The 23,954-nt window shown below is 41.9% G+C and overlaps 1 protein-coding gene across 1 annotated transcript in view; it reads right to left on the bottom strand.

The window, feature by feature from the left end:
• The window catches only part of FAM135A (family with sequence similarity 135 member A), a 391,169-nt gene that overhangs the window by 172,653 nt on the left and 194,562 nt on the right, over window positions 1–23,954 (bottom strand). The window contains 2 exon segments of the mRNA XM_029595652.1: window positions 13,076–13,202; window positions 17,816–17,989. Coding sequence (XP_029451512.1) covers window positions 13,076–13,202; window positions 17,816–17,989 — 301 coding nt within the window.

Below are 23,954 nucleotides of genomic sequence, written 5' to 3' on the forward strand. Positions count from 1 at the left end.
GACCCTTTACTCAGTATTTTGTTGAGGCACATTTTGCAGCGATTACAGCCTCAAGTCTTCTTGGGTATAATGCTACAATCTTGCCAAACCTGGATTTGGGGATTTTTCTCTTATTCTTCTCTGCAAATCCTTTCAAGCTCTGTCAGGATGGATGGGGAGCGTCGATGCACAGCTATTTTCAGATCTCTCCAGAGATATTCAATCAGGTTCAAGGCAGGGCTGTGGCTGGGCCAGTCAAGGACATTCATAGACTTATCCCAAAGCCACTCCTGCATTGGCAGGGCTGTGTGCCTACGGTTGTTGCCCTGTTGGAAAGTGAATCATCACCCTAGTCTGAGCTTGAGTGGTTTGAGGTTTTAATCCAGGATCTGTACTTTGCTCCGTTCATCTTTTCCTCGATATTGACTAGTCTTCCAGTTCCTGCAGCTGAAAAACATCCCCACAACATGATACTACCACCTCCATGCTTCACCATAGATATGGTATTTGCAAGGTGATGAGCAGTGCCTGGTTTCCTCCAGACATGATGCTTGGCATTCAGGTCAAAGAGTTCAATCTTGGTTTCAACAGACCAAAGGATCTTGTTTCTCATGCTCTGAGAGTCCTTTAAGTAACTTTTGGCAAACTCCTCAGTAAAAGGTACTCCTCATGTGCCTTTTACTGAAGAGTGGCTTCCGTCTGGACACTACCATAAAGGCCTGATGGGAGGAATGCTGCAGAGATGGTTGCCCTAATGGAAAGTTCTCCCATCTCCACAGCAGATCTCTGGAGCTCTGTCAGAATGCCTATAACCACATAAAGCAAAATTGCTTAACTTGTAATAGGTGTTATACCAGGGCAGCAGGATGTAGTCCTCACATATGGGTGACGTCACTGACGAAGCCCTATTCCAGAAAACTTTCTCTCAAAGTTTCTAGAAACTTTTGACTGGTATCCTGAGCCTACTGAGCATGCCCAGCATGCCATGATCCCTCGAGCCACAGGGGTTTCCCTTCAGTCTCGTTTGTAGCAATGAGAGTTAGCCAAAAATAAAATAATAAAATGTATCGGACCCAACTCCGCGGGGTGGCGGGTGGGTTTCGTGAGGACTATATCCTACTGTCCTGGGATAACACCTATTACAAGGTAAGCAATTTTGCTTTATCCCAGGACAAGCAGGATGCTAGTCCTCACATATGGGTGATTAGCAAGCTACAGGCTGAGTCATCTTTGTATTGGACCAACAGTGTATTATTTGTGCAACAGGCACAACAACTGGTATACTGTTGGGAAAAATGAGGCAGCCTGAAATCATGAAAGGTTGGATTTATTTTATTGATTTATTTAATTTTTTTCTATACCAACCTTTATGGTCATAACCATATCAGATTGGTTTACATAGAACAAGGGGGTATAACTTTAACAAATCATTTAACAACAAGGAGCAAAAAAGTTACAATCAACAGGGTGGAATAACTTGGAGGCTAGAGTAGCCGGAAAATAGGATAGGGGGCATAGGTTAACAAAGAACAATTGAGAATTAGGAGATTAAACGTATTAGATACTTATTAGTAGGTTCCTGGTTGCATGATTAACGAGGTATGGCTAAAGGCCATTTGAATGTTTCTGAAGGTTACGGGAAGGCTTGACGGAATAGCCAAGTCTTGAGTTTTTTCCTGAATGTTAGATGGCAAGGCTCCAGTCAAGAACACCCGGTCTTTAGTCGTAGTATGACGTGTAGCTTTGGTTGGGGGGGGGGGGGGGGGGGGGGGCTTGCAGGGTTCCTTTGTATGTTTCTCTGATGGGTCTGGTAGAGGTGTGGAGTCTGAGTGGGATTTCGAGGTCAAGCTGTAGTTGTTTGTGGACAGTTTTGTGTATTATGGTGAGGGATTTGTGTAGGATTCTGTAGTTTACTGGCAGCCAGTGTGGGTTCCGGAGGATTGGCGAGATGTGTTCTCCGCGGTTGGTGTTCAAGATTCTAGCTGCGGCATTCTGCAGCATCTGTAAAGGTTTGGTGGTAGAGGTGGGGAGTCCAAGGAGGAGGGTGTTACAATAGTCTATTTTGGCAAAGAGCATGGTTTGTAGGACTGTCCTGAAGTCGTGGAAATAAAGGAGGGGTTTTAGCCTTTTTAAAACTTGAAGTTTATAGAAACAATCTTTGGTCGTGTTATTGATAGCTTTCTTTAGGTTTAGGCGGATGTGTAAGGAGTTGGATTATGCTGGAAACAAGTTCTTTAAAGACAGATTGTCCACAGGCTGAATCTTGTCGCCCTTCCTTGTCGAGACAGTAGTGAGCCGCAAAGGTGTGAAGAGAACTCCATGTTGCCGCTTTACATATGTCAGCTATTGGCACTGAACGATAGTGTGCTACTGAGGTTGACATTGCTCTTTCTGAGTGAGCCTTTACTCGCCCCTGGAGAGGAAGGCCTGCTTTTTCATAACAAAATTGAATACAATCTGCAAGTCAATTAGCATTTGCTTGCCCACCGCTTTTCCAGGTTTGTTTGGATCAAAAGAAACAAAAAGCTGGGTGGATTTCCTATGGGCTGCCGTGCGATCTAAGTAGTATGCAAGCGTACGTTTACATTCCAAGGTGTGTAAAGCCCTCTCACCTTGATGAGTGTGTGGCTTTGGGAAGAAAGTAGACAAGATAGACTGATTCAAGTGTAAGTGTAACTGTAAGTGTAACTGTAAGTGTAAGTGTGAGTGTGAGTGAGTGTGAGAGTGAGAGTGTGAGTGAGTGTGAGAGTGTGAGTGAGTGTGAGAGTGTGAGTGTGAGTGTGTATGTGTGGTACCACCCGATCATGCAGGAATTTTGTGTAGGGTGAGTAAGTGACAAGTGCTTGTAACTCGCTAACCCTTCTAGCAGATGTGATGGCTATTAAGAAAATAGACTTCCAAGTGAGAAGTTTAACATTACAGGAATCCATGGGTTCAAACGGAGCACACACGTGTTTTGTTAAAACTACATTAAGGTCCCATTCTGTGACCGGTGGCCGGTGTGGAGGTTTGAGTTGAATTAAACCTCTCATAAATCTACTAACGATGGGTTGCACTGATATTGGTGCATCTCCGACAGTATTGTGATAAGCTGAGATTGCACTTAAGTGTACTCTTACAGATGAGGTCTGGAGACCAGAGTCTGAGAGATGCCATAAATAGTCTAATAACGATGATGTAGGGCATGAAAAAGGGTCGACACTGTTTTGTGTGCACCACGTGGTAAACAGTTTCCATTTGGCACGATAGTTCTTTCGTGTGGAGGGTTTGCGTGAAGCTACAAGCACTTGAGAGACGTTAGATGAAAGATTGAGAGGTTGCAGAATCAAGCTTTCAAATCAAGCTTTCAACATCCATGCTGTGAGGGATAGGGATTGAAGGTTGGGATGATGCAACCTGCCCTGAGTTATGAGAGTGGGTGCTGTGCCCAGGCGAATTGGGTCTCTGATCGAGAGGTCTAGAAGTATGGGAAACCATACTTGTTGAGGCCAATATGGGGCTATGAGTATCATGGACCCCTTTGTCCTGTTGTAGCTTCACTAGAGTCTTGGTTATTAGCGGTATCACAGGATAGGTGTATAGAAGGCCTGAGTTCCAGTGGCAAGCAAAGGTGTCCCTGGGTAAGTGGTTTCTCTGCTTGTGGAGGGAGCAAAAATTGTCCACTTTGTGATTCATTTGTGATGCAAAGAGGTCTATTGTTGGTTGGCCCCAATGTTGAAAGATCTTGGTCACCACTTCTAGATCCAAAGACCACTCGTGAGGTTGGAACTGGCGACTGAGGCGATCTGCCACTATGTTGTGAATGCCTGCTAGATAAGTGGCCCATAGAAACATTGAGTGTTAGGGCCCAGTTCCAAATCTGTGCTGCTTCTTGACAAAGGAGATACGAGCCCGTAGCTCCCTGTTTGTTGATGTACCACATGGCTACTGTGTTGTCTGTTTGTATCAGAACAGTCTTGTGGGAAAGGCAGTCCTTGAACTCATGCAGCGCATAACGTATAGCTCGAAGCTCTAGGAAATTTATCTGAAACGTAGCTTCGAGTTTTGTCCAAGTACCTTGAGCCTGCAGATGTCCAATGTGTGCTCCCCACCCGAAGATGGATGCATCTGTAGTTAACGTCACTTGCGTAATCGGTTGTTGGAAAGGTAGGCCTGTGAGCAAGTTGTCCATGTTTGTACACCATAGGAGCGAGGACCGTAGTTGCTGAGTTACTTGAACTAGATAAGACAGTGGTTGAATCGCTTGTATCCATTGGTTTCTGAGTGTCCATTGAGTAATTCTCATGGCTAATCTGGCCATAGGAGTGATGTGAACTGTGGAGGCCATGTGACCCAAAAGAGAGACATTGATGAGCTGTTATTTGCATGTGTGTGCGGAGAGAGCCTGCTATAGAAGCGAGTGTCTGTGCTCGGTCTTTTGGAAGGAAAGCTTTTGTCTTAATGGTGTTTAATTCTGCTCCGATGAATTGTAATAGGTGAGATGGTGTGAAGTGGGATTTCTGGTAGTTGATGAGGAATCCCAACGAATGGAGTAGAGTTATTGTGAGCTTGAGAGAGTTGAGAGCTCCTTGTCTTGGTTGGCTTCTGATGAGCCAATTGTCCAGGTAAGGAAACACGTGCACGCCTTCCTTGTGCAAGTGGGCAGCTGCCACTGCCAGGCACTTTGTGAACACTCGAGGTGCTGAGGCAAGACCGAATGGTAGCACCTTGTATTGGAAATGTTGAGTTCCTACTAGGAATTGCAGATACTTGCGATGAGGATGGAATATTGGAATGTGAGCGTAAGCGTCTTGAAGGTCCAGAGAACAGAGCCAATCTCCTTTTTGAAGTAGAGGTAGCATGGTGCCCAATGACACCATCCTGAATTTTTCTTTTTTCAGGAATTTGTTGAGATTCCGGAGGTCCAATATGGGACGTAGCCCTCCTGTTTTCTTTGGAATGAGGAAATAATGGGAGTAGAATCCTCTGCCCTGCTGAGGTCGGGGAACTGGTTCCACGGCACTGGCTCTCAGAAGGGTGGACAATTCTTTTTGTAAGAGTGTGGATTGATTGTTTATTGTCCAAGATGAGGTGGGTGGAGTATCGTTTGGTACAGTGAGGAAGTCCAGGTGATACCCTTGAGATGTTATGGAGAGTACCCATTGGTCCGTGGTGATGCATGACCAATTGTGTTGGAAAAACATGATACGACCTCCGGCTGGCAAATTTGGGGTCGGATTTTTAAACAGGCTTCTGTTCTCTGATGTTGTTTCAAAATCCTGAATTTAACCCTGTTTGTGGAGGGGGTTGAGCTCTCGGTGCTCCTGGTTGCCGGGTCTGCGTTCGAGTTGGTCTAGATGATCTTCCACGGGCAGGAGGTGGATAGTAACGCCTTGCCTGTAGCATGGCCGTTTAGATTCTTTCCTTGGGAGTCTTCTTGATGATGTTTGAGACTCCTGAGGCGCAGAGGACAGTTGCTCAAAGTTTCTGAATGCTCTTTTAGCTGGGAAACTGCCTCTTTTACTTTATCTCCAAAGAGATTGTCCCCTACACAAGGGAGATCAGCCACTTTCGCCTGTACTTCCGGTCTCAGGTAGGAGGCCTTGAGCCAGGCCCACATGCGGGCACTTATACCGGTGGCCGACATTCTTGATGCAGTCTCAAAATGATCGAAAGCTGCACGAACCTCGTGTTTCCCAGCTTCCAATCCCTTATGTATTATGGAAGTGAAAGAATCTTGGAATTGCTGGGGGAGAGTTTCAGAGAGTTCTTGAATTTGTTTCCATAAATTACACTGATATTGCGTCATATATAGTTGGTAGGGCGCAATTCTGGAAACTAACATGGATCCTGGAAACATTTTCCTGCCTATGTTATCCAAGAATCTATTGTCCTTACCCGGTGGATTAGATGAATGAGGCTTTATTTGTTTGGATTTCTTTTGAGCTGACTCAACTACTACTGATTGATGAGGTAATTGAGTCTTTTGGAAGGCTGGGATGTGTTGGACTAGATATGTAGCATCAGTCCTTTTATTCACTGGTGGTATGGTGCAGGGATGCTCCCATAGTCTGTTGCAAATCAACAAGGACTTCTTGAAATGGAATTGCTAACACCTCTTTAGGTGGGTCCATGAACTGTAACAAAGTCCAGAGTTTTTGTCTGGTGTCCTCTTCAGATTCAAGTTGGAAGGGGATGGTGTCAGCCTCTGGAGGAGAAGGTTCTGAGAGGACTTTCTCTGAAGAGGTATCAGTATTGGGATCATCCCAGGTATCCGATGTATGTGGATGGGTACAGTTGGCATAGACAGTTTTTCCAGGGGTTTCGATGGAAACAGTGGAGAAAACGATGGGCGTGGATGTGTAATTCCCGATGGGCCTGAGAGTGGTTCAGGCATCGGTATTTCCTTTGCTATGTCCTCTTCCCTCGGTGCTGGCATCGGTAACTGGAAATTTTACCGGGATGGCACAGAGTGTCCAATTTTGCTAAAATTGGCACAAAAAAGGATATATCCGGCATCGGTGGAACCGGCGATAGAGTCTATAATGCCATCGGTATGGGCACCGGTGATGGAAGTGGAACCGGTACCGGTGATGGTGCTGGCCTTGATGGACTCTGTGCTGGCAGCGGAGGCATATCGAGGAGCGCATCTCTAACTGCCTGGCGGATGTACCCGTCCAGTTCCGCCCGCATAGCTGGTGAGACCAGAGCAGCTATGGGGGGAGGCAGTGAAGGCAATACGGTACCTCCGCAGGGCCCTGTGGAGGTACAGTTCCCGACACAGATATCGGTGGGGATCGCCTTGGAGTGGAAGGCCTCGGTGGAGCGTCCTCTCTCCAAGGTTTCTTCGGTGCTGATTCTGGATCTGTCGATGGAGCTCCGGTTATCGGATCGCTTTCGGGATCGTGAGGCCTCCGATGACTATGCTTCTGCCTGTGCTCAACGCCATTCTCGATGACTGAAGGGGTTGGTGACGGCTGATCCCCTGCTTCATCCGGTCTCAGGTTTTTGAGGACGACCTTCCAAATCGCTCCAGCCAGAGATGACTGTGTGGATGTCGAAGGCATTAATTGGAGATGGAACAAATGCTCCATTTTCTCCATCCGTAGTCTTCTGCCTTTCGGCATCATCTCGGCGCATCTTGGGCATGTCAAGACGTGGTGTCTCTCGCCGAGGCAGAGTACACACTCCAAGTGTGGGTCTGTAATGTACATAATGCGGCAACCATTTGGGCATTTTTTGAAACCCGTAGCCATTATGAGAGTCGGACAGCCGTCGATGACTTTCAGGCACTGTTAAACGGTTTCGGAACAGATGGAAAAAATTAAAAGACTTACCACGATGGAAAAAAAGGGAGACCCCTACGGTGTCGAAAGTTTTTTCCGAGTTTTAATAAACTTTTTTGTATGGTGAAATTCACCACATAGGACTCCTAGAACCACAAGGCTAATGGCTTCGTGGAAAAAGGAAGACTGAAGGGAGACCCCCTGTGGCTCGAGGGATCATGGCATGCTCAGTAGGCTCAGGATGCCAGTCAAAGGTTTCTAGAAACTTTGACAGAAAGTTTTCCACGATAGGGCTCCGTCAGTGACGTTACCCATATGTGAGGACTAGCATCCTGCTTGTCCTGGGATAAAGGAATAATTATTTTAAATACAGTTTTACAAAGATACCATTTTATTCCAAAATGCAAAATACAAAATATCACATACATATACAAACATATGCAATAATTCAGAACATCCAATATCTAAAATCAATAATGGACGTTATCAGAACCACCATTCATACACTCACCACATCCCATTCGCACACATACTTAAAAGTACCTCAATATGTAACTATGCTTGCAACACACTTTTGTTGAGTTAAAGTGCAAAGGTTTATAATTCCACGATTTAACCCAAAAACATGACACACATCAGCATTGACTCCTAACTCATTGTTATAAGAAGTCTAGACGTTGATATTGATGTGTGTCAAGTTTGGGTTACATCATGGAATTAGAAACCTTAATTAGTATTGTGTATATACTTTAACTCAATGAGAGACAGCGAGACACAGACTCTGTGGATGCTCATCAGAAAGTTAATATACCACTGTAAGAGGTGAGGTTTTGGAGGTGAGTTGGGTTTTGGGGGGGGGGGGGGGGGGGGGCAGTTTTACATGCACAGTCATATGTACGAATAGCACAATTACCATCAGTGAAGATTTAATGTGATATGGGTTGATGATGGGTGAAAGAAGAATAGATTTGTTCCATGTTTTCTCTACCTAGCTTGATTACAACTAGGTAGGGGGGGAGGGAGGGCGGGGGAGGTAGGGGGAAGGGAAGGTAAGTAAGTAAAAGATTGTATCCCAGCGGAACTGACAAGCTGACTGACAATCTGACGAGGTAAGAGAACATCACTTGCCTGGGCCACATTGGAGCAATGAAGATAAGGCTCACCTGGTCTTTGGAGTGTCTTCTGCACTATTCTCACTACCAATGGGAGTGAAGGAAAGGCATACAGCAGATCTGCTTCCTACCTGAATAGGAAAGCATCCAGAGCAGATTTGAATTTGATCTGAAGAATGGAGACAAATTTCTGGACTTTCCTATTGTCCTCTGATGTGAACAAATCAATTGATGATAACTCTATGAGGTCGAACAACCTATCTGCCACTTTTTGCTTTAGAAAACATTCCTCTGAGGTGATTTACCAGCATGTTGGAAATCCCAGGAAGGTAAGATGCTTGTAGGAAGGAAGGATTTGTTGCTACAGGTCAACCCCCAAATTATTAGAGAATCTTGGCAGACTATCCATGAACTTGTGCCCTCTCGGTTGTTCACATAAAACAAACATTGCTAAATGGTTGTCTGTTTGGATCAGAAATGTTTTTCTCTGAAGGAGATGAGAAAAAAAAACCCAAACAGTGCATATCTGATGGCTCATAGCTCCAGGAGGTTGATCTGAACAGATGTTCTGTCATTGACTAAATCCCTTGGGTTCAGAAAAAGGTCATATGCGTGCATTCCCCCCCCAGCGGGCACGTCCATTGTTACCTGATGAGGTAGAAGCCAAAGAGGAGCATATATCTACAGGATCTTTGGTCTAACCACTACAGGGGACATCTTCATCTCCATTGACCTTTAACAGGGTAAGACAAGGGCTGAAGCAACTGATCCCACTGGGCATAGAGGCCCCACTACAAATTTCTCATGTTGAGGTGCATCATGGAAACTATATGCACTGCTGCCAGCATAAGACCCAGGATAACCAGGATTTCTCCTCCCTGGATTTGATTCTGCTGTAGTAAGTTTTAGATCAAGATTCAAAGACAAAGGGAAGAATACTTTTTTCTTCAGGGAATCTATCCTTGTCCCAATAAACTTTGATTCTTTGGGTAGGAACGAGACTCCACTTAGTGAAGTTGATTAAGAACCCTCAGCAATTGAAGGAGCTGGATCATCATCTGCAAGGAGTACAACATCCCTGCTTGGGTAGGCCCCATCACTAGCCAGTCATCTAGGTAAGGAAAGACACACATTCCTTGGCAACAAAGGTGCATCACTGCTACTGCTAGGCATTTCTTGAAGACCTTCAGGACAACCAAGAGTCCAAAGGGAAGAATCCAGTATTGATAGTGAGAGGAATCCATCATGAAAAAGCATTTTTCCAATGACCGTAATGATAGGTATATAAGCATGTACATCTTTCAGATCCAGGGTGCACATCCAATCTTCTGCTTGAAAGAAAAGTAGGATGGTGTGAAGGCAGTTTATTTTGAACTTCTACTGAAACAGGTTCTTGTTCAGTCTTCATAAATCCAGGATGGGTCAAACTCCTTGTGACCTTGGGCAAGTCACTTCACACTCCATTGTCTTCGGTACAAACCTTCGGCCAAATTTTTAAAACCTGGCGCATGCCAATACTGGGAGATGTGAATGTGGCCGCGCCGCACCTGCCTCGAGTGCATTTTCAGAGCAGTACGCGCAGAAGTGCGGGTTCCCTAAAAAGAAGCAGGCCAAGGGCAGGGTCTCGGTGGGGTGGGGCTAGCTGGGACAGCGCAGTTAGGTGTTGTCCTGGTTCAGCCTGCCAGTCATGAGAGCAGGTAACTTTTAAAACAAAATTTTGGTGAGGAGGGGTTAGGGGGTTAGGGAACTGAGGAAGGCCCGATCACATCGCCGCGTGCTTTTAAATAAAATCTCCCTCCCTCGCACATCGATATGAAATCAGGCATGCGGGTATTGGATTTTATAACATGTGCGCGTTGCCACGCACATTATAAAATCCAATACCTGCACGCCCATGTTATAAAATCAGCACATCCTTTTTAAAATTTACCTTTTAGATTGTAAGCCCTGTGGAGCAGGGAAAGCAGAGTTGCTTACCTGTAACAGGTGTTCTCCCAGGACAGCAGGATGTAGTCCTCACATATGGGTGACGTCACTGGATGGAGCCCTATCACGGAAAACTTTCCTGTCAAAGTTTCTAGAAAGCTTTGACTGGCACACTGAGCACATTGAGCATGCCCAGCATGCCATGATTCCTGTGTCCACAGTGCACTAACTGGATCAGGGACTGATGTATAGATTGCACAGGGTGTGGAGGACTGATAGCTTGGTGGCCAGGTGCCTGAATTGAGTGAATAGCTACCTCAGCTGAATCAAGGCCTGTTGCATTGGCAGACATTTAGGGCTGAGGGCCAGTGCAGTGATAGGACTGATTTTTACCACACTGCCAGCTCCGGCACATGGCACATCTTTTTCTTGTGCATTGACAAGTCCCATGGGACATGCAAAGAAGGGCTCACTGATCCCTGTTCACAATGCTTTCGTGCCTTGAATGACCTTAGAGTGGTGGATCCAGGAGCTGGCAAGACAGAAGGGGGAGCTTTGCTCAACTCAGCATGGAGGAAGCCTGAGGAGGCCTTCCTCAGAGAAGAGACTGGCTTGTCACTGACCTGTGAAGTTCATCTTCCAAGTCCTGTTCTTCTGGGTCCTCAGTGACATCCGGCCACAGTCACAGTAGTTGGCTGTGTTGTGTTCTGGCCCCAGATATTTGTAACAAATATCATAGCTATCGGTAATTGACATCTTTCAGTCACAGACACAATCCTTGAAGCTACTAGAAGTGGCCTTCTTGGATCCAGATATTTCTTAAACTTTTTGTACTAACATTTTCTTTTTGGATCCCACTGAAAAGTGCTATTGAGGGGCTGCCAAGACAGTGAGGCAACTCGAAGCAAATTTAAGAAGAAAGAAAACTATAAAATACCACATAGATAGAGAGAAAATACATCAATGCGGAATGCTCAGACAAAAAAGGCAGCGCAGACATGGGATTCCCGCACATGCCCAATAGGCCGAAAGCCTCATGAGCTAGGAGAAAAGGGTCTGTTTGGCACATCGGATGACATTACCTACTTGTCATGAGTAATTCAGCCCTACTTCTCAAATGAGACTGTCATTTCCTATTGTTCACTCCAAGAGGTAAGAGAAGGAGATATTCAAGTATATCTAGATAATCATTTATGGCTTTTGCTACATAAAATTGTCCACTTTTTTTTTTAAACTCAACTAGCCTTGATTACATTCTCAGGCAATAAGTTTCAAAGCTTAATTGTGTTTGAAAATGAAAAATCACTTTCTTAAATTTTAAATCTGCTGCTAGATAGTTTCTTGGAGTATCCTAGTCCTATTTGAAAAAGTAAACAACTTTTCCCTATTATCTTGTTCCAAACCACACAATTTTATAAACCTCTATCATGCTCCCTCTTAGTCTCTTCTCCAATCTGAATTTCAGTGAGCTTTTTATTCCCATCTCAGTTGGGAGGCAGTTTCATCTATATATAATCCTTTTTCTGTGAAGAAACACATTCTGGCATTATTCTTGAATCTATCCCATTCATGTTCTAGAACTACCACTCCAATGAAAATTGTTTGCCACTTATTCTCCCCAAGATACATGCGCTTGTCCTTAAGCTTTGCCTGGTAAGATTTATGGTATAGAACCTAAAAAATTTGGGTCACTTTCTGCTTTGCCTTTATATATTCCTCTGGAAGAAAAACCTACAGAAGTGGGCAAAAGAATCCACAAAGTCTAATCAATGATCTTTATAGTGGTATAGTAGTATTATCACTTCCTTTTTTTCAGCTGTTAACATCTCACTATACATCCTAGCATTTCACTAACTCTCCTTATGGACTTGTTACACTATTTGTCATCTCCTGTTTGATAGTGATCAGTTCATACCTTCAAAATATACTGCTTGAATGGATTTCTGTGCCCCAAATATATGATTTTTTTACATTAAATCTCTGCTAACATACTTTTGACCAATCTTCAGACCTTTTTTTAGATCTCATTTTCCTCCACTCCCTCAGTTATGTACAGCTTTTAGCGTCCTCCACAAACTGGTATTTATCCCTTCATAGCCTTTCTGAAATGTTGCTTATGAAAATGATTGAACAGAATCAGCTCCATTACACCTCCTGTAATGTCACAGTTATTACTCTCAGACATATCTATTTATCCCACCATTTACCAATTTAGGACACATCTCCAGACTACCCAGCTTGCTGATGAGTCTCTTCTCAAAGGCCTTACTTAAATCTAAGTAAACCACATTCAAGTCTCTCCCTTCATCTTATCCTCTAGTCATCCAGACCAAAAAAAAAAAAATCTGGGTCTGATGTACCTTCCTTTTCAAATCAAATGTCCCTTACGACTATATACCCTATGGAGTTATCAGGGAAAAAGGTAGTTTACTTTTTTTGTACTATTCTTTATGTAAATATCCAATTGCACATTGCCATGTGCGTTAAATAAACATGTATTAGAATAACTCAGGAAGCCCTCCTAACAGGAAAATGTAACAAATTAAAGGTAAACAGATGTGAATGCCAGTTGCACATGCCTCCCATTAAAAACAATACAAAGTGCATACATAAGAACCAGTTTTACTTAAACCTTGCATTTTGGTTTTGCTATTAAAATGGTAGAGTTCATATCTATTTAATTGCTTGAATAATTTTATGTCAAACAAACTTTGCTCTCCTTATCCCCTCACCCAAACAAGAAACCACAGCTTTAATAGGACATGATGACCAATGAGCAGCATTTTTACTTACATCTGCTGATAACTGTTTTGTATAGGCATTGCCGAAGACCACACTCTCAAGAGTAGGAATCAGAGAGTCCTTATTCTGGGCTGGTGCATTCCTGTTTAACCAAGTATTCTTCATTGGACGAGGAAAACTGGGGCAATTATAAAATAAGAAAATGTCCATGATTGCTACAATAAGAAATGAATTAAATAGAATGGAGGTAATAATCACTAATCTTTACATACCTTGATACAGGGCGGACTGCTTTAAACTACAAGCAATTGAAGTTAGTGATATTAATGAGGCAAAAAGCCTCAGATGAAACCATCAATTCTAGTTAACTTTTTCATTTGTACTTTACTACTACTACAGTTATTTGCAAAATAAAATAAATTCTTATTGGCGGACTAAACCATTGATTTTTCAAAAAAACAGCTTGCTTTCTTAAGGTAGCTGGCCCTTGGGCTAATGAAAAATTGGTCATCTCTGCTCTACAAAACAATAGTCTGCTAAATTACAGGCCGATACAGTACAGTGCGCTCCGATGGAGCGCACTGTTAGCCTGCTATTGGACGCGCATTTTCCCTTACCCCTTATTCAGTAAGGGGAGGAAAACGTGCGTCCAACCCGTGGCAAATGCATGTTGATGGCCCTATTAGGTATGCGCGCGGGATACAGCCAAGCCGCACATTTTACTTTCAGAAATTAGCACAGACTTTTCTTCTGGCACCGGGAAAGTGCACAGAAAAGCAGTAAAAACTGCTTGTCTATGTACCCTCCGACTTAATATCATGGCGATATTAAGTCTGAGGTCCCAAACAGTAAAAAAAAAGTAAAAAAAAAAAAATAAATAAATTTGAATTCGGCCTGCGGCTGTTGGGCCGAAAACCGGACGCTCAATTTTGCCGGCGTCCGGTTTCCGAGCCCGTAGCTATCAGCGGGCTCGAGAACAGACGCCGGCAAAATTGAGCATCGGCTGTCAAACCCGCTGACAGTCGCCGCTCCTGTCAAAAAGGAGGCACTAGGGACGCGATAGTGTGCCTAGTGCCTCCTTTTCCCAGTTTCTACCGCGCCGCCTAATTTTCATTTCTACCGGGCCTAAAGGAGGCTCTCCCGGGGAGACTTTACTGTATCGGCCCATTAATTAGGCTAGCACTTAAACCATAAAAACGTCTCATGCCCACCCGGTTCTCTTGTATTTAGGAATGGTAGAGTTTTTACTCAATCTATTCTTCAAATTTTAACAAATTGATTCCAAGTGTATATTTTACTTCTGTACTTGCAGAAGACATTACTGCTGATAAAATCTGGTTTAGCAAATCAAACTCTGCTTCCAAGTGCTTAGCTGGTAAAATGTCACCAGTTCAGTGGTGTGATTTTCTTCAAAAACATCAATCACTAACTGCTTGAATAATTCAACTCCAGTTAGAATATTTATTATGGTTGGAATTTTTTCTAGGCAATTAGATGTCATGTCAGATCATCATCTTTAGTACTTTGGCATTTACACTGGCATTGTGTTGCAAATATTAGCATAAACATGAGATTGAGTTAGTGCTTGATCCATTTGTTTGTCTAAATCTGTCATTGAACTTTGTTGTTATTATTTTCCTTAACACCTCTTGAAATGTTTTGCCAGATTTCAAAAAGCAGCAGTATGGCAACAATCTCTTTGCAGTTTCTCCAAGAGCATCATAACAGTTTTCAACATCAGGCACAACTTCAAGCTTTCTTATATAAGAACATAAGATTTGCCATACTTTGTCTGACCAAAGGTTCATCAAGCTCAGTTTCCTGTTTCCAACAGTGGCCAATCCAAGTGGCAGGATCCAAAAAAGTTGATAGATTCCATGTTACTTATTTCAGGGATAAGCAGTGGATTTCTGCAACTTCACCTTAATAATAGTGTATGGCCTTTTCTTCCAAGAACTTGTCTAAACCTTTTTTTAAATGCAGCTACACTAACAGCTTTCACCATATCTTCTGGCAACCAATTCTAGAATTTAATTATGCGTTGAGTAAAAAACTATTTTCTCCTATTGTCTTACACGTATCATCTAGTATCTTAATTGAATGTTTCCTAGCCTTTGCACTTTTTGAAAGAGTAAACAACCAATTCACATTTACAGCTTCCACTTCACTCAATTTATAGACTATCATATCAGCCATCACTTCCCCAAACTGAAGAGCCCTAACCTCTTTAGCCTTTCCTCACAAGAGAATCATTCCAACTCCTTTAATCATTTTGGTCACCCTTCTCTATAACTTTTTTTAAATTCTGATATGTCTTTTTTGAGATGCAGTGACCAGTAACTGCACACTAAAGGTACAGTCGTACCATGATGTGATACAGAGTTATTATAATATTCTATTTTATTCTTCATTCTTTTTCCAGTAATTCCTAGCACTTTATTTGCTTTCTTGGCCACCGTTACCACAAACGGAGCAGAACATTTCAACATATTACCCATGATGACGCCTAGGTCCTTTTCCTGGGTGGTGACTCCCATAGTGGAACCTTGCATCGTGTAGCTATAATTTGAGTTGCTCTTCCCTACACGCATCACTTTACATTTGTCTACATTAAATGTCATCTGCCATTTGGATGCCCAGTCAATTTCTTGTAATTTAACAACTTTGAATAATTTTGTATCAGCAAATTTGATCACCTCACTGGGTCGGAGCTGGAGATGCTGCCATCGAAAAGAAGCAGTCCTAGTACAGATTCCTGGGGTACTTCATTATTCACCTTTCTCCATTGAGAAAATTGACCATTTAGTCCTACTCTTTTTTCTCTCTTTTAACCAGTTCTTTATCCACAACAGAACATTGCCTTTTATCCTATGACTTTAATTTCCTTAATTTTCTTTCAAGCGGTGATTTGTCAAATGCTTTCTGAAAATCCAGATACATTATATCAACTGGTTCACCTTTATCCACGTTTATTCACACCTTCAAAAAAAAAAAAAAAAAAAAGTAACAAACTGGTGAGGCAAGACTTCCCTTGGCTAAATCCATGGTGACTTTGTCCCACTAAACTATGTTTATCTATATGTTCAGCAATTTTGTTCTTTATGATAGTTTCAATCATTCTGACTGACACAGATGTCAGACTCACTGGTCTGTAGTTTCCCGGATCATCCCTGAAATCCTTTTTAAAAACTAGTTTTACATTGGCCACCCTCCAATCTTCAGGTACCATAACTGATTTTAATTATAATTCACAGATTACCAACAGCAAGTCTGCAAGTTCATATTTTCAGTTCTTTCAGTACTCTGGGATGTATACCATCTAGACCAGGTGATTTGTCACTCTTTAGTTTGTCAATTTGTCCTAGTACATCTTCCAAGTTCGCTGAGATTTGTTTCATTTCCTTTGCATTATCTTTAAATATCACTTCTGGCATGGGTATCTGCCTTGCATCTTTCTCAGTAAAGACTGAAGCAGAGAAATCATTCATTCTCTCCACAATGGCATTGTTCTTTTTTAGCACCCCTTTCATCCCATGATCATCTAATGGTCCAACTGACTCCCTTGCAGGGTTTTTTTTTTATTCCAATGTACCTGAAAATTTTTATTAGGAGTTTTTGCTTCCACAGGAAGCTTATTTTCAAATTCTGTCTTTAACTTATTATCAGTGCTTTGTATCTAACTTGCCAGTGCTTATGCTGTTTTATATTTTGTTCATTTGGATCCCTTATCTACTTTTTGAAGGATGTTCTTTTGGCTAGAATAGCCTCTCTCACTTCACCTTTTAACTATGCTGGCAGTCGTTCCTTCCACCTTTTTTAATGTGTGGAATACACCTGGTCTGGGCATCCATGCCAGATGTAAATTTCTTGATTTTTGCAGCTGCTCCTTTCAGTTTTTTCCTATCCATTTCTAATAATCTCCCTTCTGAAAGTTAAATGCTATTGCAGTAGATTTTCTTAGTCTTACATTGGCTACTTTAGCAACAATTCCATCTACTTTACCACAAATTTTTAAAAGTAATTATCAGACAAGACAATCTTTTAATAATTCAGTGACAATTAGCTGAACATGATGCTACAGAAAATAAGCATTCTCCACAGTTATATTAAATATTCTTTATTAAGGGTCACTTAATCAGAATAAGCACCAATTCAGGTACTGGATTAAAGAATCTGAACTATGTAAGGAGTGATGGTTGTGCAGTTTCTTCCTCCTCCTGCTCTATAAGCCACTTTCACTATCTCTCCTTCCTTGATATGATCCTGGGGGTATCATTTGTGCACTTTAGCGAATAGATGTGGTACTGTGAGTTGCTGATACACACACACAGCTACATACAAATGTGTGTTATACAATACCTGAAAGTGACATCTCATCACATACATACATACCCAATTGTTATAAAAATAGACTGGCAGGACCGACTGTATCAGAACAGGAGTACATTTGGAAGTAAATTATGTGCATGTGTTTGACTTTTATGCCTAATCTCCTTTTCCTGTTCGCATACTTGGAGATTGTTTTTGCTTTTCACTCTGCTTTTATAAATATAATGACTATTTTCACAAACCAGCAGAGCTATCACACTGATCTATTACTGTTGTATTTTCTAAAATTTTATATTTTCTACTGTGCTATAGATTCTTAAAACCTACATAGACCCAAACATTATTTCTGTTTTTTTTATAGCACAGCTCTCCATAACTTCTCTGAATTCACTAATCTTACCAAATGAACACACAATAGCTGATAACTTGGTATTACAGCAGATTCAGTCTCTAGCAATTTACCTTATCAATGGCTGGTGTAGAGCAACCAAGGAACCATGGACTGTAACAGATATGACAGAAAGATGGAAGTAATCAAACATAACATTAACATGGTGATGAAGGCCTCGATGTAGGCTAAAGTGCAGCTTTAATGTTCGACTACTAATTAGTTGCAAGCCACTCAGGTCATCTGGTCTGAAAAAGAAATCATATATTAGAAATTACAGCAACAAAGTTGTAAAAAAACATAAGATGCAATTTTTCTAATTTCACTTTCTACCACTGCTACCATTCAAATCACTGCCAATATTCTAGATATTGGTGCTGTAACAGAGAATATTTAAAGAATTTTATCATCGTACTGAGTATATCGGTATCTCAGTCTGTTCAGGAAGGACAAGATAGAAAGTGAAGTGGGAGGCACAGCTCTTTATGTAAACATATTATATAATATGTTTTGTCTACTATTGTTGCATTTTTATGTATGTACCATTGTGATCTGCTGAGATTTTTGGATCAATGGAATATATATTTTCAAAATAAACAGATATCGAAGAAACAAATGCAAATGATTTGGAGAAAATAGGCAATACTGTGGGTTATCTTGTAAAGGGGAGAGGGAAATTCCAGACTTTCAGCACAAATGGAAGAACTGGATAAAGTTCTAGTCCCAAAACTTGGATGTAGGACTATAGTGAAAGAGGCGTTTGGTAGGAGATCTAACTCACTTGTGGAAGAAAAGTAAAAACAACAAAATAAAATAAAAAGAGGGTGAGGAAAGACTGATCACTGTTTAATGTCACCAAGTGCTATGATTATACCTGCCTGCCACAATATATTTAATATTGTGGTTTGAGCAGCATGAATGAGCATTTACTTTTAGAAACAAAATACATATATAGTTTGTTTTTGATGGGTCTCATGCATTTGGGACAATCTCTCTGGTTTATTTATAAGAGATTTTTTATCTATCAGATGTGGATTAGTGCATACCACCTTTGGAATCAGAAGTAGAGAGAACCTGGACTCCATTCAAGGACCACTCTTCAGACAATAGATAATGAAACCCACAAGAGACAGCAATACCAGATCTAGTTCTCAAAAACATAGAAACTATGGGTGACCACTTGAGCACAAGCTAATTTACCGTATTTTCCGGCGTATAAGACGACTAGGCGTATAAGGCGACCCCCAACTTTTCCAATTAAAATATAGAGTTTGGGATATACTCGCCGTATAAGACTGCCCTTCTGTGTCACTACATAACCATACTGTATGTGGTACCCAGTATACAACAACCAGCCAATCACGGCAAGCGATGTACCTTACCGGCGATTGGCTGGTTGTATACAAATCCTGCATGGATTGGTCAGCTCTCCTTGCTTGCCCAGCCCTCCCTGTCTCCAAGACTATCAGAGCGGTAACGCATCCCTCTGGCCCACCCTTGTATCCTATTACCGGTACCTCCTTCTCTGCCTCTCAGATCTCGCTCCTGAGGACTGCAGTGAAGCGGCGCAGACGTGCATGTGCGAGATCTGAGAGGCAGAGAAGGAGGTACCGGTAATAGAGATGTGAATCGGGATCGGCCCGATCAGGTTTTTTTTTTTTTGTTTAAATCGGCTGCGCCCGAGCCGATAAACAAAAAACCCACCTCGACTCTTTAAAACTAATCCCTCAGCTTCCCCCACCCCCTGACCCCTCCACAAGATCGGCCAAATTAGTTTTCTACAACCCCCTACCCTCCTGACCCCTCCAAGACCTGCCAAAAGTCCCTGGTGGTCCAGCGGGGGTCCAGGAGCGGTCCGGGAGCGATCGCCTGGACTTGGGCCGTCGGCTGCCAGCAATCAAAATGGCGCCAACGGCCCTTTGTCCTTACTATGTCACAGGGGCTACCGCTGCCATTGGTCGCCCTCAGTGACATAGTAAGGGCAAAGGGCCGTTGGCGCCATTTTGATTGCTGGCAGCCGACGGCCCAAGTCCAGGCGATCGCTCCCGGACCGCTCCTGGACCCCCGCTGGACCACCAGGAACTTTTGGCAGGTCTTGGAGGGGTCAGGAGGGTAGGGGGTTGTAGAAAACTAATTTGGCAGATCTTGTGGAGGGGTCAGGAGGGTGGGGGGTTGTATTTAATTAATTTGGCAGGTCTGGGGGGGTCAGAAGGGTGGGGGTTTTTGTTAGATTTTTATTATTTTTTTTTCATATTCGCTCCATAAGACGCAGACATTTTTCCCCCCACTTTTGGGGGAAACAAGTGCGTCTTATGGAGCAAAAAATATGGTAATTATTCGCCCTATAAGACGACCCCCGGCCTATAAGACACCCCTGACTTTTGAGAAGATTTTCAGGAGTTAAAAACTCGTCTTATACGCCGGAAAATACAGTATGTATTTAGATTTAGTTCATGCCTTTTCATTGGTATTTATTTATTTAAAAGTATTTATATACCATTTTTAAAAAAAAATATTTTATCAAAACGGTTTACAGGAGAAATAAAATCAACAAAATTAAAAATAAATTCCATTACATTCAGGAATGGTAGGCATTTCCCTATGAATCTAAGGGCCTCATTTCCTAAGGCTTTTCTCCCATTCTGCGTCTATGGGGCAAATGCTTAATAAACGAGGCTCTAACCGGCTAGAAAAGGGGCGGGAAGAAATAGCGTGCACCTGGCCGCATCGCAGCGGAGCGTTTTCGCCCGAAGTTGCAGCCGTGGCGCACACTATTGCCCCCATAGCGCCCCTGCAAAAAGGTGTAGCCATTTCCGGCGCTACTGCTGGCAATAATGTGTAAAACATTAATCGCCCGCAGTGAGACTGGCCCCCCACATTTTTTATTACGCCCAAATCCCTCTCCTTTCCCTCATTTAAGTTATATTGCTGCGATGTGGTCGTTATTACGGGCGTTATCACACACAATAAGGCCCTAAAGCACACGATAAGGCCCATCGTGTTTTGAAAAATGACCCTGTAAGTTTGTACCTTAGGCAATAGAGGGTGAAGTAAATTTCCTAAAATCACAAAGAGTGTCAGCAGGATTTGAATTCAATTTGATTTAAAGTAAAGCAAAAGGTTGAAAGAAGGTACACAAAAATAGAAGTTTTGAATGTTAAGGGTACAGACTTAAAACGGGAGCGTAGATTACCGAGGCACTGACAGGGTGAAAATAACTTTGAAACATGAACAGTGGGCTAAACTAAAATGCACTACAATGCTGAAAAACATTTGAGAACTCCAAGTATAATGAGAATTATAAGATCTTATCATGATATTCTTGTTTAATTGAAACGAGTCTTTTCTAATACAATTAAAAAGAATATAAATCTAACAATTCTGTGTTTCAAGAGACACAAGAGGTTCAATTTTCAAACTATCTGGCTAAGCAAGTTAGCTGGATAACACTTATCTGGCTAACTCACATGAGATATTGAGCAGCATGGCTATGCTGCTCAATATCCCAGAATAAATAGCTAGTTAGTAAGACAAGTCTTATCAGGTTAACTTTAGACTTGCTATTGAGCAGATCTAACTTATCTGGTTAACATAGCCAGATAAGTTTGAATATCACTATTTATCCGGTTTCATTATCCGGATAAGTCTCTCCACCCCAAAATGTCCATTTCCTGTCCACTACATAACCAGATAAATACTAATCAAGCTAACTGGCGGCCGCTAAATACAGCCAGATATTTATCCACCACTTTAGTCCTTCCTTATCCAGCTAAGAGGTGCTGAATGTAGACCTTGATAACGTACAAAGTTGGAACAATAAAACTAATTCAAAAGCAGTATGTGTAAAATAGTAAGTGAACCTCTAGTTTCTGTAGCACAATTGGCTAATTAGAATCAGGTAATTAAATAATTGGATAACAAGTAAACCACCCTGTAAAATAAACCTGCATGTCTGAGTTTGGGCACCCTATCCTCTATAAAGATCCAAAGGTTTTTTAGTTTAGTCTTCACCATAAAAGGTAGTGGGAAGTCATCATGTCATAATCAAAAGGAATTTCAGAGGACCTATTAAAGAGAAAGGATATGCTCATCTCACTTTATAGGGTTACCAAGACTATTTTTAAATATTTGGGACTCCATCCATCCAAATAAATAAATAAATAAATATTTGGGACTCCATCCATCCATCTAAATAAAACAGGTGACGATTACAGTAACTAACCAGGAATGATCATCCTGACAAGATCACCCCAAAAGCAGCCTGCAAAATCATCCATGATGTCTCAAAGAACTCCAGACTAACATTTAATATCTGCAGGCCTCCCTTGCTGCAGCTGATTTGAGGTTTCATGCGTCAATCTCCAGGAAAAACCCTGAATGGGAATGGCATTCATGGAGGGCTAACTAGGAAGAAATCACTGATCTCTAAAAAGAACATTGGTGAAAATGAGGCAGACAGCAAACAGCATCTAGATGACCTACAAGAATTTTGGAACTAGGTTCTCTGGACAGAGTAGTTATTAATTTAATGTTTTAGTCATAAAAAAAAAATGTTTTGTTTGGTAAATGTCAACACAGTCTTCCAAAGTAAAAACCGCATCTCAACTCAAGCATGGCGATGGATCATGGTGAAGGGTTGCTTTGCTGCATCAGGATTTCAATGGCTTGCCATCATTGATGGAACCATGCATTCTACAGTGGTCCCTTGATTTACGAACTCAGTTGGTTCCAGAGGGCTGATTGTAACTCAAGTTGGTTGTAAGTCAAGACTATTTTTTCCATAGGAAATAATGGAAATACCCATAATGTGTTCCAAACCTCCCAAAAGCACCCCTTACCTAATCATTTCTATAATCAAAAGTGGTTCTATAATGTCTGTAATTACCAGAAACATGAATAATTTCCTAGTATACTCACCAAAACGTTATAACATGTGCCTAGCCTACCAGAAACAATTTCACCTCCTCCACCAGTTCCTTTACGATATCTGCATATGGACTCTCTACCTGGGCAACATCAAGTTAGGTTGAGAGAACACTGCACAAATCTTATCTTTGGATGAGTTTCCTCACGCCAAAGGTCATCAAATCTTCACAAGAGAGCACAGTTCTGTTTGTACGCCACACTCTGAATGTCAGTGGCCCCTAACCCCTACACTAATACCTAAACCTCACCTCGAGTTACTAGGTGGGCCTCCCATAGAGATATAAATACCTATCTAGCGTGAGGGCATTATGGCTAGGTGCTCTCTCTCTCACCCCCCCCCCGTGAATGGAACTCTTTTGGTTGTAACTTGAGATCTGTTCGTAACTCAAAACCAGAATTTTGCTCGTAACTCGAAATTTGGCTGTGACCGGGAATGTTGGTCGTAACTCAAGGGACCACAGTATTTTATAATCATGTGATATTTAAACCTTCTGTTATCTCTAAAATATGATTATCTAGTATGTTTGTGTTTTAAAATTGCTGCCCAGTAGACTGTGATACTTCTCTGTACACTTTTCCTGCTGGAAGAGCATGAACAATGATGACATAGTAACTTAATTATGAAGGCAGAAAAAGATCAAATAGTTCATCAAGTCTGCCTAGAAAGTTTTTTCATGATAGTCTGGATGGACCATTTGGTCTTTCTGCCATCATTACTGTGTTTCTGATGGAAGGAGAATAATCAATGGGACACTGATATCAGGGTACAAATTATATCGAAATGATAGGATGGATCAAATTGGTGGAGGGGTGGCATTAAATATATTGACGAGAGTATGGAGTCAAACAGGATCAAAGTACTGAGGAAACAAAATTCAATTTTGAAACTTTATGGATAGAAATTCCAGGTGAAAAGTGGAATAAAAGAGCAATGGGAGTGCATTATCATCCACCTATCCAGAATGAACTAACAGACAATGAAATGCTAAAAAAAATTGGAGAAGCTAACAAAATCAGCAGCACAGTAATAATGGATGATTTCACAGTATCTGAAAGCAATCTGCTTTGAAGTGTCAAAAAGCAGAATAAAAAAATCAAATAAATATTGACTGGGTGAATGTCACGTCAGGACATGCTAGAGAGGTAAAGTGAAATAAATGACTGCTTCATGGAGCAGCTGGTACAAGAACCAACAAAAGGAATATTTTAAACCTAGTCCTTAGTGGAATACAGTATTTAGTGCGAGAGGTAAAGGTGTTGGAGCCACCTGGCAATAGTGATCATAAC

The sequence above is a fragment of the Rhinatrema bivittatum genome, chromosome 3 (genome assembly GCF_901001135.1).
Source record: "Rhinatrema bivittatum chromosome 3, aRhiBiv1.1, whole genome shotgun sequence".
Classification (NCBI taxonomy): Eukaryota; Metazoa; Chordata; class Amphibia; order Gymnophiona; family Rhinatrematidae; genus Rhinatrema; species Rhinatrema bivittatum.